Genomic DNA, 16,100 nt, shown 5'->3' with positions numbered 1-16,100 from the left:
TCAAAAAAAGAACCAAATCAGGCAGTTAAAGATGTAAATTTATTCCTTTGATTCAGTGTTTCATGTTTAATCAGGGCATCAAAATCCTCCAGTTCAGGATATAAAAATGTTCCTGTGCTCTCTGACGGCAAAGCAGGAGGAATACGATTACAGGAACTAGAAAATAGGGAAGGAAAAGGAAATAAGAAGAAGTAAGTGTTGCATAAATAATGTATAAGAAAAGGTACAATGTGGCTGACGCAGCAGCTGCATTCCAAAACATATGGTTTCATTTCCAACTCCATCTATTTTCTACTTTAGCTGCAAGGAAGAGTGGCAGCGGACACGCAATGGGTGGGTTTAATCCATATGCTCCGAGCATCACTCACCTCCCTCCAACAATAAGCCTAATGTAGAGTGGTTATACAAGACCAGAAGGGGAGAGAGTACTTCTATGCTGAGGCGTGTTTTCCTCTTTTTACCCCGTGTGGGACAGCCGGTGGCTTACTAGGTTATCACTCACTTATCGCTGCCCTAGCACGGGACGCAGAATGGCTGGGGAAATGGCTGTCCATCACCCAGAATACAATCAGCAGAGTACAAGGCTGGGGAGCTAATGGATGTTTCCACAGGGAGGGCAATTTAGTGAATGGGGAAAGTGGATGGGTCCATCACGAGAGATGGGATTATGTGCGATTGTTATCCTTCACAAGTGTGATATGACGGTCAAAGGGTGTAATGTATCTGGACAGGAGAGACATTAAATACTGATCTCTCTACAGCCCACTCACACCCAATCAGCCAGCCCTCGTTTCACAATTTCTTTTTCTGACCGTGCAGACATTCTGAGTAGCACTTAAACAAAAAGGCTGCTGCTAAAATATGCAGAGCAACGCGCTGCCAAAAATAAATTAAATTCTTATCTGCAGACTCAGTTTAGTGCATTTTTAACCAAAAACAGTGCAGTTGTGGAATGGCTCGACAAAAACAGAACATCTGACAGACACACACAAAGAAAAATAAATGTCCAAGTCTTTGCAAAACAAAACCCATAAAATTATTGTAAAATGGCTGTGTGATGCAGTTGTCCTTTTTTTTTTTATATATAAAACATTTAACACAGAGCACAAATGTTTACATCTATGAGCTGGGGTCATTTCAAAGTAAAAGAGAAAAAAAAAGGCACCAAGAATCACTCAGTTTCCAAACAAGCAGCAGATGTCATTCCAAACAATTCGGTTTCATTTCCAGGAATATAAGCCTGTCACAAACCGCTCCTTCCCTCAAATATCACGGGTCTGCAGCTTTACATCCAGCGGTGTAAACACAGGAGGCTCAGAAGATGTGTTTGAGATGCTTGATGCCGTAGGTCTTGAAAAACACCAGGAGGATTAAAGTCCACAGGCCCAGGATGAAGCCATCAGGAGGGTGCCAGTCTTTCTGCTTTGGTTTCTGAATCGCAGGAGGGGTGAGGCAGGTAAGGTAAGGTGGGGGGTGGGGGAGGGAAAGCAGAGGGGAGCGGGGTGAGATTGCAGGTTAGTAATAGTGTGTATATTTCTCCTGTTGAGGCCACCGCTGATTGTTCTGTCATTCACGCAGGCAGGCAGGCGCAGAATTGCACGCACACACTCGCTTTATCTCTTCACGCACTTTATGTACACGATCTGCCGTCTCACACACACAAACACGCAAAGGTTCGCACAAAAAAAGCAGGTGGTAAAGCTCATCAGTACACCTCCCCTGTCTTGTGTTTGTCCCATTCACTGCCACATCATCACTTTGTGTATGATTATACTTTTAAATCTCGCTCGTATTAAACATGCATCTCACAAGGAGCACATTTATATGCTAATGCGGCTGCAATATTCTGCAGGGAGATGAGATTTAACCTCTAAAAAAATCTTCCTAACTCCACTGCTGGCGACAAAGCTATAGATGGGCTGCGAGGATGCACTTAAGAGATTTCTGTTATCCCTCCCTATACAAGCTGTCATTATCCAGTCGGGAAATCACCAGTCAGACAAGGCATTCCCTAAAGCCAAAACCTGAAAACTTGGCAAAGCGGATGAACACACAGCAAAGTGCTCAAAGTCCGACTGAGCCACAAACTGTACACACAACAGTAGGACGACATATAGTACTATAAAGCAGCTCTGAAAGTGCTTAGGAGATCTGTGTCTGTGCAGCTTTCCTCAGTACTACTCCAGTATCCAGTACATCTACTCCTTCTGATACACATCAATATTGGCTTGGCACACACACCCACTTGCACATACTGCAGTAGAAGCCAGAGCCTAGCTGACAGCAGACTGACAGGCCCTAGGGGATTAGACACTGGGGTGAAAGCCTAGTCCACAGTCATTATTACCCACAACCTCACAGCCAGCGTACAGGCAAAAGACAAGTTTTAAAGTTAACTACAACGGACCCTGTAAATCAAGTGAAACCAGCACCAATAGCAATCTATAATCCTCACACAGGATTTGCTGATATTTCTGCAGCTCTAGCCACTTTCCACATATTGTTTTGATCTTATGTATTTACAGAGTGATTCATGCTGAGTCACTCTCATCCATGCAATTGTTTTTCTAATTGTATTTTCAGTAAAAGTTTACATGCACAAAGTAGTGACGCATCTGGCAAGCCTGGCTATTCTTCTCATGAATATACCAACAACCCAAAGAACAGTGGAGATTTAGCACTCAGTGAGATGTGGCATGTAATGTCTGCTCATATTTGTCCTCTTTTTTTTTTGCTTACTCTTTCATCAGATATTTTTACCAGCTGCAATAGTGTAGCTGGTATTGTTTTCATCTTCTGAGTCAGCCTGTCTGTGTGTGTGCATCATCATGCAAATGTGGTCCTGGAGGCACCTACTTTTGTAAGTTCTTTTAGCACATGTTTACGTCTGGCAGATTTTGTGATAAAGCAACAACTGTGCAAGATAGTAATGGAACTTTATAGCTGTGTAGTTGAGACTAAAATGAAGACTGAAGTTTAAAGATGGCTGTGGTCAGAGATACGAGTCCAGACTAGTCATAAAAAACGTATTAGTGCATCGCAAAAAAACCTAAATATTGTGATTCTGTAACTTATTTCACATGAGGTAAACTGACATATTCCAAGTGAAATATTTAAAGACTTTGTTTATTTTATTTTAGTTTATTTACTTATTTATTTATTTATTCCTGCAGATAAATAAAAAATGATTTACAATGTCCACAACCTGAAAAGTATACTCAAGTATACTTTGTTTGTATACTCAACACTTTGTGTTGGGGCTCATTTAGTATGAATTATGACGATCAGGTTGTGGCACTGCTGAGGTGTTATTGAAGCCTGGGTTGCTTTGATGGTAGCCTTCATCTCTATTTTTGGGTCTTTCTCATTTTCCTCTTGACAAATCAGGTCAAGCAAGTTGGTTAGCCCACCAAACACAGTAATAGCATGGTCAGCAAACCATTTAGTACTAGTTTTGGCACTGCTGACAGGTGCTCAGCCCTGCTGGTAGAGGAAATCGCCAACTCCATAAAGTTTGCCAACAATTCAGAGCATGAAGCACTCTAAAATCTCCTGGTAGATGGCTGTGTTCACTTTGGACTTGATAAAACACAACGGATCGACCACCACCAACACCAGCAGATGACATGGTGCCCCAAATCATCACAGAAACTTCACACTGGACTTCAAACACCTAGCCTTTCCACTCTTCCTCCAGAGTCCAGGACCTTGATTTCCAAATGAAATGCTAAATTTACTTTCATCTGAACAACAGTCCAGCTCTTTTTCTCCTTAGCCAACCTAAGACGCTTCTGAAGTTGCCTCTGGTTCAGAAGTGGCTCGATATCAGACATATTCCACTGATTTAGCCCCCCTTTTTTTGCATCTTGGCTCTAGATGCACTCCCACCACCTCAGTCCAGCAGTCCTTATGATTGTGGTTGCATGTACTAAACTAGTTCGAGAAATGCACATATTTGTACTGTTTAAATAGTAATTTACTCAAACTTATAATTAAATATTTTAATAATTTCAGATAGTATAAAACAAATCTAATATCTATATTAACTAAAGGGCCCTAAAGATCTAGAAAAACTGTTTGGGATCACTGGGTACTATTATAAAATCAGAGTATACAGTGTAATGAGTTAATGATGATGCAGATAGAATATTTATTTAATCTAATCCTGTTGACTGACTGGCAGCGTTTCCGTTTTGAAAGTCTTAAGTTGCTTTGAAAATACACTCAAGTAGGCAATGTTATATTCTGCTGAATTTCCCTTCATATAAGCAGTGAGGACTGCTGATTTGGCATAAGAAGAGTGGAATCCTCTGATGTATTTGTGTGTATGTGTATATTAGAGGATAGGACAGAGTTCTGTACCATTAGTTGAATATATGCAGTATCTGAAATAACCACCTGCCAAGCACCAAATGCTGTCTTTGGCATCTAAAACCTCAAACACTGGCTGAAATTGTATGATTCAAATAACTCTGTTACATTAAGATTTGGGTGGGTTTTTTTGCTTGCTAATTACTCTATACTTTGTCCATCAGCCAATTAAATCAAAGGTAAACAATGGCTCCATCTCAGTCTTTTCAATGGCCAACTTAATGCTCCTGTTATACAAAGTAGGCTTATTTCATTTTGTGAAGACAGGGTGATGATGATGAAATTGACCCAATGATTATTACAGTGATCCATAGACACACGCGCACACGCAAAACACCTGATTCTATTCATGCATTATTACATGTTTCTTAGAATAATGAATGTTAATTGCTTTGCCTGGTGAAAATGACTCTAACTTCTTATTAGTTTAAAAGCTTTTGGTAAGTGAAGCGAAAACCTAATTTCAGGAAACGTGTGTGGCTGCGTTCTCGTGCCTCATTGCAGTGTACGTCTTCTCAAGGCTGTCGTTTCAATAGAAAGTCCAGGTTACGTGATAACGCTGCCAATTTCTTATGTAGAAAGACAGAGGACAGCAGTAAAATTGGATTACGTCTGAGCCCAAATTTATTTAACAGCTCAATCAAGTCAAATCAATAGAGCTCCACTGCCATCCAGAATGCTAAAGCAGAGACGTTTGAAGCCCACAACTAAGCTTTAGGGCAGTTGTGGACAGATCAAGGCTGGAGGTCCAAGGTAAAGACCTTCCCTTTTCAAGCATCATTTGTACAGCATACATTGGCCAGAATATTCCAATTGTATTCACTGTAACCACACGCTTGTTTTGGAAGCAAGGTGGGCTTGGGAACGAGGCGGTATTCCCTTCAAATGAGCTGGAGAGTTAGCTGGGGTGAGGAAAAATCTGGTGTTCTCTGCTTAGATTATTGTCCTGAATAAACAGTGGATGAATATTCATTTTAGCATCAAAAACAAACATGATAATAAAAAATTTTTAAAGGAGGTATCAGTCACACCAAGTGCGTTTACATGAACAAAGGTATAATGTTAGGTGCTTCTGTGGAACATGCATCTCCCACAGCCAGTACTTTTCCTAGATACAGTACATACTGTATCCACTAGCGTTCAGCACTTCAAGAGAAACATCCTTTCGTGTGCCATCGAAGGGGCATATGAAAGGAATAAACCGCCATATGCAACCACAGCAGATGAGGCAGAAGGCCGGAGCTGGAAAGTGAGGTTACGTCCAGTGGAGGTGGGCTGCACGGGCTTCTTAACCATCGAAGGCCACTGAAGGAGGTGGGTAACAGAGGGCTTAGATTGTTGGTCAAAGAGCTTTCCAATGTTGATGGAAAAAGCAGTCACTATGGAAGGAGCCGAAGGCGGCAGTGTGGGCATCCAAATGACCAGTGGGCACAAAGCAACATACCGTCCAGTCTGATCAGACTGATCCGACTGCCTCGGCGGCGTACACAACTGGTGTGCTGCAATGGTGGAAACATCACCATATGATAAGCAGCAAACTCACCCCACCTAGAAGGCTTCTCTAACCCACTCAGGGCAAGTGCTGCGTTTCACTGACAAGGATTGTAACATCTAGTCCTATGAATAAATTAAAGTGAGCAGAGAAGAAAATGAAGCTGAAAATATAAAGACATGTTTTTAGCATCTGAATCATGCTTTTTTTGAGATACTGACTAAATTTAAGGAAGCTTCTCAGATGACTGATTTTGGTCTTGTTTGTCTGACATCAGACATAACAGGCATCGCAGTGGGTGTTTCATCCAAAAATAGCCCGGAGTTAAAGGCCTTGAAGACTTTCTTACTTTCTTATCAACACTATTTACTGACAAAGTCAGAACACTTTCATTTATTTTAAATGAGAGAGATTTACTGAATGAGTCAGATTCTGAGGGCAGCTGTGGGTGTGTGTTTTTTTCATGTTACTAAACAACTGTCCATCAAATATGCTCAAACTATATCCACCGAGTGCTAATGAAACTGAGAAACACAGGTTTTTAGTGTAAAAGTGTCAAATAAAAAAACCAAACACCTTTTTTTCCTCTTAAATTTGATTTAGTCATTTGAAATAAATCCATGACTAGAGTATACAATTCATCTGCCTACACAGGTGACAATAGCTTGGATTTGTGCAGAACCCCAGATTAAGGCATATTTCTTTGAATCAAGTGCACTTTACCTTACCTATACATATTCTGTGGCTACAGTGGTTGTACACAGAGTACATCTGCAATACTATGTGTAGATATAAACACAGCATGGGAGCTACTGGTCAACACCTCTAATCTAATCCTAAGTATTTATACACTTCAAACTCTAACTTCTATTATTATGAGACTAAAAAGATCAGATTAGTCAGATATATATTAACAACGTCTTATATTACCAGCATTAACAGACCATCCATCCATCATCTTAAATGTGTATCCAGAATTCGACATCCAGTCATGGTTTACACAGTGGGAGGTTGGAGCCTATGCCAGCTGAATACATCCTTACTAGGGTGTCAATGAGACAGACAACAGTTCACTCTCGCACCTAAATCCTACCTGCAAAGACCTCCACACAGAAAGGCTCTAGCAGGGGGAACCTTCTTGGGCACCAGGGCTAACTTCTGCACGATACTGGCCATGTTAACAGACCTCTAACACAAATCTCTCCAAAATAACTATAAAAAGAATTATGCAGTCATGTTACAGGCTCTGATTTGTCACTGACACTGCAAGCTGAATCCTCACTGTTTCAAAAGACCGGTCAAATTTGACCTGTCTGTTCCAGTTCAGTTGAAACAGAGGCGTCTCCCCAAATTCAAATTAAATTTGCCAGCATGCTTGAGTCATCTCCCTCCATTTTTTCCTGTCAAATGGACACTGAGCTGCAACAACAGTGATCTCTCCCACTGAGATGCTGACACAATCACGCAAATACTGCTGTGCCAGTTTGAAATGCCGTGGCAAGGTCACTGATTTAGAAACACGTCAACAGTCAATTTTTATATATGAACACAGAGATTCTGTGAGGTTTTTCTGTTTTCATTCTCTATCAGAGGTAAATCTGAATTACTTGACAAAAATAGTTGGGAGTCTCTCAGAGGAGGACACAAAAAGGCTGACAGAAAGACATTGAGACTGGCGGGCGAGGCAGAGCCTGGCTGGATATGTTCATAAAGATGAATGGGAGTGTGTGACTGTCAGGGGGCAGTTGACCTCTGTGACAGCTGTAGGCAAAGGTGTGCGTGACTGTATTTGTTTGTGGGTGTGCATGTGCGTCTTAAGACGCAGTCCCTGGGGTGAAGAAGACCAAAGGGAGATGGAGTGAATGTGACAGGAAGCCACATCAGCACAGCTGGCAGAGAGAAGCATATACAAAGAAGAAGGTAAAGGGAATACTAAAGATATAAGAAGGAAAAAAAGGAAAAAAACAAAGAGGAGAAAGGACCACCGCACCATTTGGCTGCAAATAACTAATGATTATTTTAGTTATTTTTAAACAATACTGTTGGGGAGATTTTACACAATAATCAAACAACTAGTCAAATGTTACTTTTACATAAAGTAATCCTTTAAGTATACTTTACATTTTTGTTTTATTCCTGTGTCTAGTAAGTGTACTTAGCGAAACATTTGACATTTGTTACCTCTGTTGTACAAACTATATAATGGAGACTATAAGGATAAGAGGAAAAAAGATGCACTTGTTAAGAACAATACCAAATATAAACCTCCCAAAGACCGAATAATTATAGCTTTATATCAGCTGACTTACATATACTGTGCTCTGAAAAAGTCTTGAGCTACTTCTTGTTTTCATATGTTGCTTCCAAGAAGCCAGATATTCTTATCATTTTTTTAAAAAAAAAAAGCTTTTCAATTTGTTTTGGACATTGTACGCTTTTTCACTCATTTTTAGTTCAGTCCTTGTGACTAACAAATTTTATAGGTTAGTGTCAAACCACTTAACACTGACTTATAAATTAAAGCATAAAGAGGTACCTAACACAAGGGATGAACCAGTGTTTTGTCTTTAAAATGTGCTTTAAATTGTATATTTAGGCACTTTGTTACTAAGCAGCCTTTCAAATGGATAACTGGTTTCCATTTCTTTATCTGAATATGCTGAAGATAACAAAGTTTAAGATTCTCAGGTGATTCTCAGTGGATTACTGATATATCTCAGCATGGTGTGAAGTGTGTCCTTAAAAATCTGAGGAAATTGGACAAGTAGAGGACAAAAGAAGTGTTAGGCCTTAAAAAAAAACAAACAATCTACAGCAGAGAAATAGAGGGAAAAAAATCCAGCAAAGACCTGACTCGGGACCTGAGAGATGCATCTGGTGCTTCAGTTGATCCATCTACCGTTCACTGAATCTTCATCAGAAATGGTCTCAGTGGAAGGGCGGCTGTCAAGAAGCCATTCTTAAGAAACGTAAACTTGGAGAAAAGGCTGAGGTGCGGCAAGTTACACAACAACTGGACTAAAAATCAGAAGCAACGCATCTTATGAAGTGAGGAATCCAAATTAAAAATGTTAACGTTAAATTAGGAGAGCGTGAAATTAGTTCACATTTGGAAATGTTAAACTTAATCAAATAACTTACATTAACAGTTAAGGTATTACTTTTATGTCAATTAACCAATACCCTAAATTACTGATAGAAACTTTGGTTGTATAGCAGCTTTTTAAAGTGGGAAATGTCTGCTATAATCTGTCATTAGATGTGCATAAGAGTTTTGTATCTGTGCCCTTTTACCCCAAAAACGAAATAAAAAAAGCAAACTCAGGTATGAGGGAGGCAGAGGATAAAACTACTAGAAATAGGAAGGTCAGAGAGAAGCAGTTAAGTAGCCAGTGTTCACTGACCTTCACTGACAAAACCATTCACATCCCACCGCCAAGGACAGGAACCAACACTCAAGCAGCATGTTACCATTACATACACATTGTGTTGTGTGTTCAGTTCACCAGTACAATCAATTAAGAGCTACCCATCTGATTGATCGGAGCTAATTAACATGGGCTTGCAGGATGCTAATGGTCGCTGAGGGAGTTCCGAAACACCCTGCCAAACACTAGCACTCCAAGGTCAAAACTGCAGCAAATTTTATGTTGTGCAAAGCCAGATGAAGGAACAGCAGCTGCTGTGCACTGCCAGGACACTCCACTGTATTGCTGTGACATTTAAGCCTTACGCAAGTACTGAAACAGTCAAAGTAGTGGGTGCATTAGTCTCTCATAAAGCATGATTTGTTTTGTCTCTCTCTTTTTTTAGAGGATATTATTCATAATTACTGAGCAAAGAAAATTCCAGTTGATATTTGATTAAACAGAGACTGACACAGTGAGCCGTTCCTGTGATCCATACAATCCTAACATTCAGCTCTGAAAAGAGTTACTGCTGCAAAGAGGATACTGTAGGAGGATTGGGAGAGGGTTAGGAAGCAGGCGAAGCATTAATTTTCACTGTTTCCATTTTCAATTCTCTAGAGCCATATGGGGTGGCGTCAAGCTGGCAAAAGAACAAATAACAATTTGACGCCAGAGACCAGGACTCACAGCAGCGAGGGAAGCGAAAAGAAGTACAACACACATGAGAGGAAGGGGGGAAAGAAAGGAGAGTTCCTTCTAGTTATTTCCAGAAATGAACCCACAGTGATTTGGCAATGACAATCGGATGAGATGTGTGAATTTGGAAAGAGAAGGTGTCAGGACAAGGGGACTAACCCTGAAAGCACTAGTGAGACAACTGCCAACAGTGACAGGGCATTAATCATCTCCTACCATCCACACATCCACAATCGCAATGAGGGAAGCTTGTCTACACACCATACAGCCCAGCCATACATATATATATATATATCTACTGTCAGTCACTTTGATGACTTTTCTATTTACAAGCCATGGTCTGGTCTAATAGGAAATGGAAAAAAAACAACAACAATAAGATATCTGAGAGTACTGAACACTATTTGACAGCTAATCAACAAGAAGAGAACTGTCAATAGTCTTGATGGACATTGGTCATTCTGCTGCAGTACAGATGGACTTTGGAGACGGGCAGATAGATGACTCAGTCTGCCAGGACTCCCATCTTCAATCCAGCGGGAGTGCAGGCTTATAATCAAAATCTCTGTCAGGGGTCACTGGGTTGACGAGTGTGTTTGTCTGTTGGGTGCTGGGTGCAAATATAAGAGGGAGAGGGGGAAAAAAAACAAAAACACACACACACATATAAAGAGAAGCAGGAGGGAGTCAAAATAGAGAGCACCAAGAAATAAAACCAAGCAGACAGCAGAGCTTTAAAGGAGAGCGTCTCTGTAAGCGACTGTTTTGTTAGTTTGCTTTTTTTTTTTAAATAGTGAGATTATTACTAAAAATAAATAAATAAATAAAAAATCAATTGATAAACTACTGTTATATGAGAAGGCAGCTGATCTTTAAGAGACCAGTTTTTGCCATTTATCTGGGGCAGTCTTCAGCTAATTTCCTAGAGTGCCGCTGGCTGTGGAGACCCCCTCCTGTTTCCAATCATGACACTCAATAAGCATCTGACAGGACTCAGGCCTTTGGTCAGCTACATTCACTTCGGCCAACTAACTGTGACTTCTTTGTTCACACTAAAGTCAGTGTCAGCCAGTGATGTTTCCAGCAGCAGGACCCAAAGATTTTCTTTTATATTTTGCCATTTACTCGGTTCAGCTGGATTTGACCTCTGCTATCAACACCAATAGTTTAGTGTCTGTTGACATGAGGGAGACAAAAAAAGAAAGAATCAAAGCAAACGACAGCGACAGCAGCTCTACTATGGCCATTGAAGCCTGAATCAGAAGCATTTCAAATGTTTATCCTTTACAAATGACTCAAAGTGATCATTGTACCCCTTTTAACAGAAGTGCAGACCACTGTTCTTCAGACCCCTCAAAACAGCAGCTTCAATCCAGGCTTTGGTTCAAAATCCCAAAGCCCATTTGGACACTTGGTTAAGCATCTCAAAGCATCTCCCTTTATTTAAGCATTGAAAGCCAAGGTAACTTACTGTAGTAGTATCTGGTAATATCATTTTTTGGCATCATTAGGCAAAAATCCATAATAATCATTCATTTGATATAAGTGGTCTGACAAAAAATATCACCTTCTTCACCTCCTCTAGTCCTTATCCTCAAACCTAAGACAATCTAGTCTAGAAAATGTGTTTTCTGTGTTCCTGTCCAGGCATTTCACTCTGATGGTGTAAATCCTGACTGAGTATGACAAATCCTGCAGGAAAAGTTGATATTTACACAGAGAATAACTGCACAAACTTTAAAGATCACATAAAAAAGTAATTTATCACAAAAGGAACTAAAAAGGTAGATGAGAATAAACGGAAAAAAAATGTCAATATCATAAAATGCTTACAAGACTGAGAAAATTTCATGATAGCATTAGCCTCAGGTTGGTTTTAGAGATTGTTGTTATTTTTCTCTGTGAGAGTAAGCTGCTGATTTCATTTTGAATGGCTTTTAATGATAAGCTATTTAAAAAAAGACTAACTCCTGGGCTGGCTTTCTGGCAGTGGCTTGTCAATCATAAACAGCCGTACTCATTAAGAAAGAGATGCATGAGCTGCAGGAGGAGGGTTGTACTTTCAAATCCTTAGTATTTCTACCTACGACTTCTCTAAAGTGAGAGAAACAATTGCTCAACTGTCACATTTTGCTCAGCAGAAAAACTGTTGTATTAAATAGTCCAATTTTATTTTCACTTTAATCCATGATCTCTCAAAGGCTTTGCAAGATGACATCCCATTAAGTTTAGACAGCATGCCTATGACTAAGACTTACTGTAAGGAAGAACTAAGTCTTGAATGCTTATTATAGACAGATATTAAAACGACAAGGTGATATCCATTAAGTGCAGAATACGCTCTGGAGGGACACTGCTAACATAGACTTCAGGAAGCATCTATTATGTAGACAAAAGGGCTTTTTATTAACATAAAACAATAAAACTGTTTGTGGTGCACCATTTCATTTATTAAATGAACATATTTTCACTTGCTACTACTCAATCGAACTGAAATATCGTTAATAAAATAAGGTTGTTGTAGCAGACACTGAGCAAAATGAACAATAATTTGGAGTTATGACTGCCCACCTCTTCAATCCAAGTCCATTATTCGTTCTTCTTTTAGCTCTATTTTCTTTTCATCAGCTCCTGTGGGACTTTTCTGACTATTAGTTCCTAAATGCTCCAATATATTCTGAAGCAAGAGAACCTAGTTACAGTGTAATATTACTCAGACTAAAAAAATATCTTTGTCTGATGAGGTGTTCACTGTGTCTGATCAGCTTGCCATCTTTCACGCTGCATGTTGTCAGCACAACAAAATGACTTTGGATCACTCTTTGAGCCTCAACAAAAGCACAGTCTGATTTTCTGTTTGCTTTTCTGTCTTTTACGTTAGAGCTCCACATTGTGGAAGCTGTCACTCAATGGAGAAGGTAGAAATATTTTTTGATATGCTGTCTTTTTGCCTGGACGTTGCCAGGTGTTCCACATGTGACATCACCTGTATCATGTATCAGCATCAACTGTCATATGTCAACTCATTTTTTGGTCCCAACAGTCTACATTTCTGCTTGATCCATTTTCATGGCTGAATCTGGAATAACAACCTTATCCCAGATGATTGAGCTGAATCTACAAAAAGAAATCAGGGCTTATGATGCTAATTATCTGTGGGTTTTTCCACTGTGGATGGCTGGTTAACATTTAACTAATCCAAAGAAAGGTTGTACAGGGTTTTCACCAGTCTATTAAAATGCAGACAGCTTACTGTGGCTTGCCTTGGGAAAATTTTGTTTTAATCATAAGTTAATTTTACCAATATATGATGTAGGCCCACATTTATATGAACCTAGATGTTCACTGTAAATGTGACCAGCTTCATTGAGTTTAAAATATGTCTAGTAGTTTACTTTAATTCCTTCATGCTGGAATGCCAGAGCTAATCAGTCTGTAGAGATGTTAGTCAACTTCACTTTAAAAAAAACAGTCATAAAGTTTGATTAAATCCAAACAGACCATTTATCATTTCGACAAATATAAAAATTGGCTAAAACTGTTTGAAGAACAAAGAATAAGAAACAAAAAAGACTGAAAAAAAAGAACCAGGAAAATGTTGTGGCTTAATACCATTTATCCTTCAGCTATCATCTGGCCAATTATTTTCACTAATTAAATTAGGCAAAGCTTCATTGTGTCTGTTTGAACAGGGGTGTCAAACATAAGGCTCAGAGGCCAGAATGAGCCCAGCAATGACTCCAATCCGGCTCATTGGACGACTTTTGAAAATGTGAAGGAAGGCATCCATTCTGCACTACATTAATTAAGTCATAAAAGAAACGTTCCTGTTTTTCCACTATCTACTGTCTGCAGTTTATTTCTTACAATTTAAGCCCAAAGAGTCATGCTGACAGATTTCTTTCATTTACTACAGCAGGATTTTTTTGTCATGTAGAAAAACTGAGACATACTGTTGAACTGGCACTTATATTGAGCTATCTCACAGATTAAGTTCAAATTAAGACTGACAGACAGGAAAGTTTCACTGTGTCGGCCCACTGAAGATCAAAGTGTGCTGTATGTGGCCCACAATGTAAAATGACTTTGACAGCCCTGGCTTTGAGGCATGCAATGTTCAGACAATTTGCAGTATTGCACCTGAATAATGCTATGTTAGATGAGTGCTATGCAAAGCTAAAAAAACATGTCAGTAAAAGCAAAACTAACTAGATGCTCCGTTCACCACATTTCATCTGATCATCATACATCGCATTTACATATGCAGGAACTAATTAAAACACGCAAAGAAAAACTAAGCAACACACTCCACATTCAGAGTGCATACAAAGTGACTTTTTAGGTTTCCAAAGTTCAATCAAATCTGGTCTTGCCCTGCAAATGCACTGTGTACACGTCGATATAAACGTGTCCACTCTCTGTATTTTAAAAAGGCGGGCAGCTCACAAGGCTGAACCCCAAATGTAATCACCAATAATGTCTACTCTTGCTCGAGGCAAAGATTAATGTGGATTCTTTACTTTTGTGAGGCATAAGTTGAAGTGGAAATACGGAAATTGTATTTTTAATAGTCTCATAATGGAAAAATCTTACGAGAGTAATACAAGACCAGAGCCGGGCTATTCTGAATGCACAGCGCGCATTCTAAAGCTGGATTGAGGAGGAAGAGGTGTTCATTTGTGAAGGTCGACCCGAGTGAAAGTCACAATTCATTTGGGAATGAGGTGAATGCACAATTCTTTTCCACAATCCTGCCTATCCTTTCTGCTGGATTTCATGGTGGCCCCTCCACACCGAGACCGGGAGGCAGTTGCATTTCACACTTAGAGATGTCACCATGGAAACGGCACAAAGACATCTGTTGGTGGATGTTGCACATAACTTTCTGTTCTGTGTCCAAATTAAGGAGGAGCATGGACACACTTGAAAATAACAACAACAAAAAAGAAGCAAAACACGAGAGCCAGGGAAGAAAAAAAACAGAAGAAGCTCTGCCTACGCAAACACATAAAAGACACATAAAAGTTGACAAGCATGAAAACTTGCATGAAAGGTATTTGACAAACACCTCATTTGTAGCAACATGGGCTTCCTCGTGCGGTTGAGTATCGGTGTCTTACCTGATGGATGATCTCAGACACTGGCAGCTGGTCCGCGTACGAGTACACCTCTTTTTGCTCCTCTCCATTTACAGGACTGAAAAACAAAACACACAAAACAGCACGCTTTGAGCATTTACTCAAGAAAGCAAATTGCACTCATACATTTGGCTTTTGTTATGTGGAACACCATCATTCAGTGATGAAGAAAAGCTGTCAGGAAGAGGAACAGACTCAGTGTTTCCGTTGGCAGTCTGTGTGCGGCTCAGGTGTGTGTGTCTCTGACAGTCAGTTGTATGCATTTTGATGCAAATGACCTCCCCTTTTTCTCCTTCTAGATAAATTAATGAAAGGTATCCTGGAACATCAGATGAGTGTTAAAATCAACTTTAAAACAGAGGATGTGATTGGAAGAGATTCCCTGCATATCACTACCCATCACGGTATAATTCATTGAGTCATTCACCAACAAAAATCTATACTCTGAGCAGTCCACTCTCCACATTTTCACTGAAGAAGAAGTGTTAGAAGGGCTTCAAACTCCTGAGCCCCCTGTACATTCGCAATGCACTCTGCACTAATTCTTCTAAAACCCCAGTGAACATCGATGCAGAAATCAATGAAGTCAGAGGCAGCTGCACATTCAGCTTCAACACTCATATGGATTGGTTTCATATTTGTTGTCAGCTGGTGTTTGTTGTTTTTGCTCTAGGGAAACCAGCTTCTTTTGGGTTTTCATTTTACAGATTTTATATATAGCCACTAGTGCTAAGTCTGTTCTTCTTTGTTTAAATTTGTGTCGTATTATAAAATTAAGTGAATTTACAAACTGTGGAAAATTAAAATTTGGAAATAATAGCATAAAAAGATCATTTCATCAGCTCTTGGCTGACTCTACATGACATCGGCATACTGTTCTGGTTTACTTTATTCAGCTTTGTCTTCACTTCTCAGTGGTCAATTTAAAAAACCACCAGACACGCCTTTAGTATTTCAGAATAAGGTATTCATCATTCTGAAAGAATCAGCCTA

The 16,100-nt window shown here is 39.7% G+C and overlaps 1 protein-coding gene across 1 annotated transcript in view; it reads right to left on the bottom strand.

Moving 5' to 3' along the window:
- Positions 1-16,100, bottom strand: part of pigk (phosphatidylinositol glycan anchor biosynthesis, class K) — a 33,361-nt gene continuing 17,261 nt past the window's right edge. Inside the window, exons 10-11 of the mRNA XM_063462799.1 lie at positions 15,090-15,165; positions 1-1,431 (exon numbers count right to left, since the gene is read on the bottom strand). Coding sequence (XP_063318869.1) covers positions 1,315-1,431; positions 15,090-15,165 — 193 coding nt within the window. The 3' untranslated portion in view covers positions 1-1,314. The remainder of the gene's footprint in view (positions 1,432-15,089; positions 15,166-16,100) is intronic.

Source organism: Pelmatolapia mariae, linkage group LG18 (assembly GCF_036321145.2).
Source record: "Pelmatolapia mariae isolate MD_Pm_ZW linkage group LG18, Pm_UMD_F_2, whole genome shotgun sequence".
In the NCBI taxonomy this organism is placed as follows: domain Eukaryota; kingdom Metazoa; phylum Chordata; class Actinopteri; order Cichliformes; family Cichlidae; genus Pelmatolapia; species Pelmatolapia mariae.
This window is presented reverse-complemented; position numbering and strand designations above follow the sequence as displayed.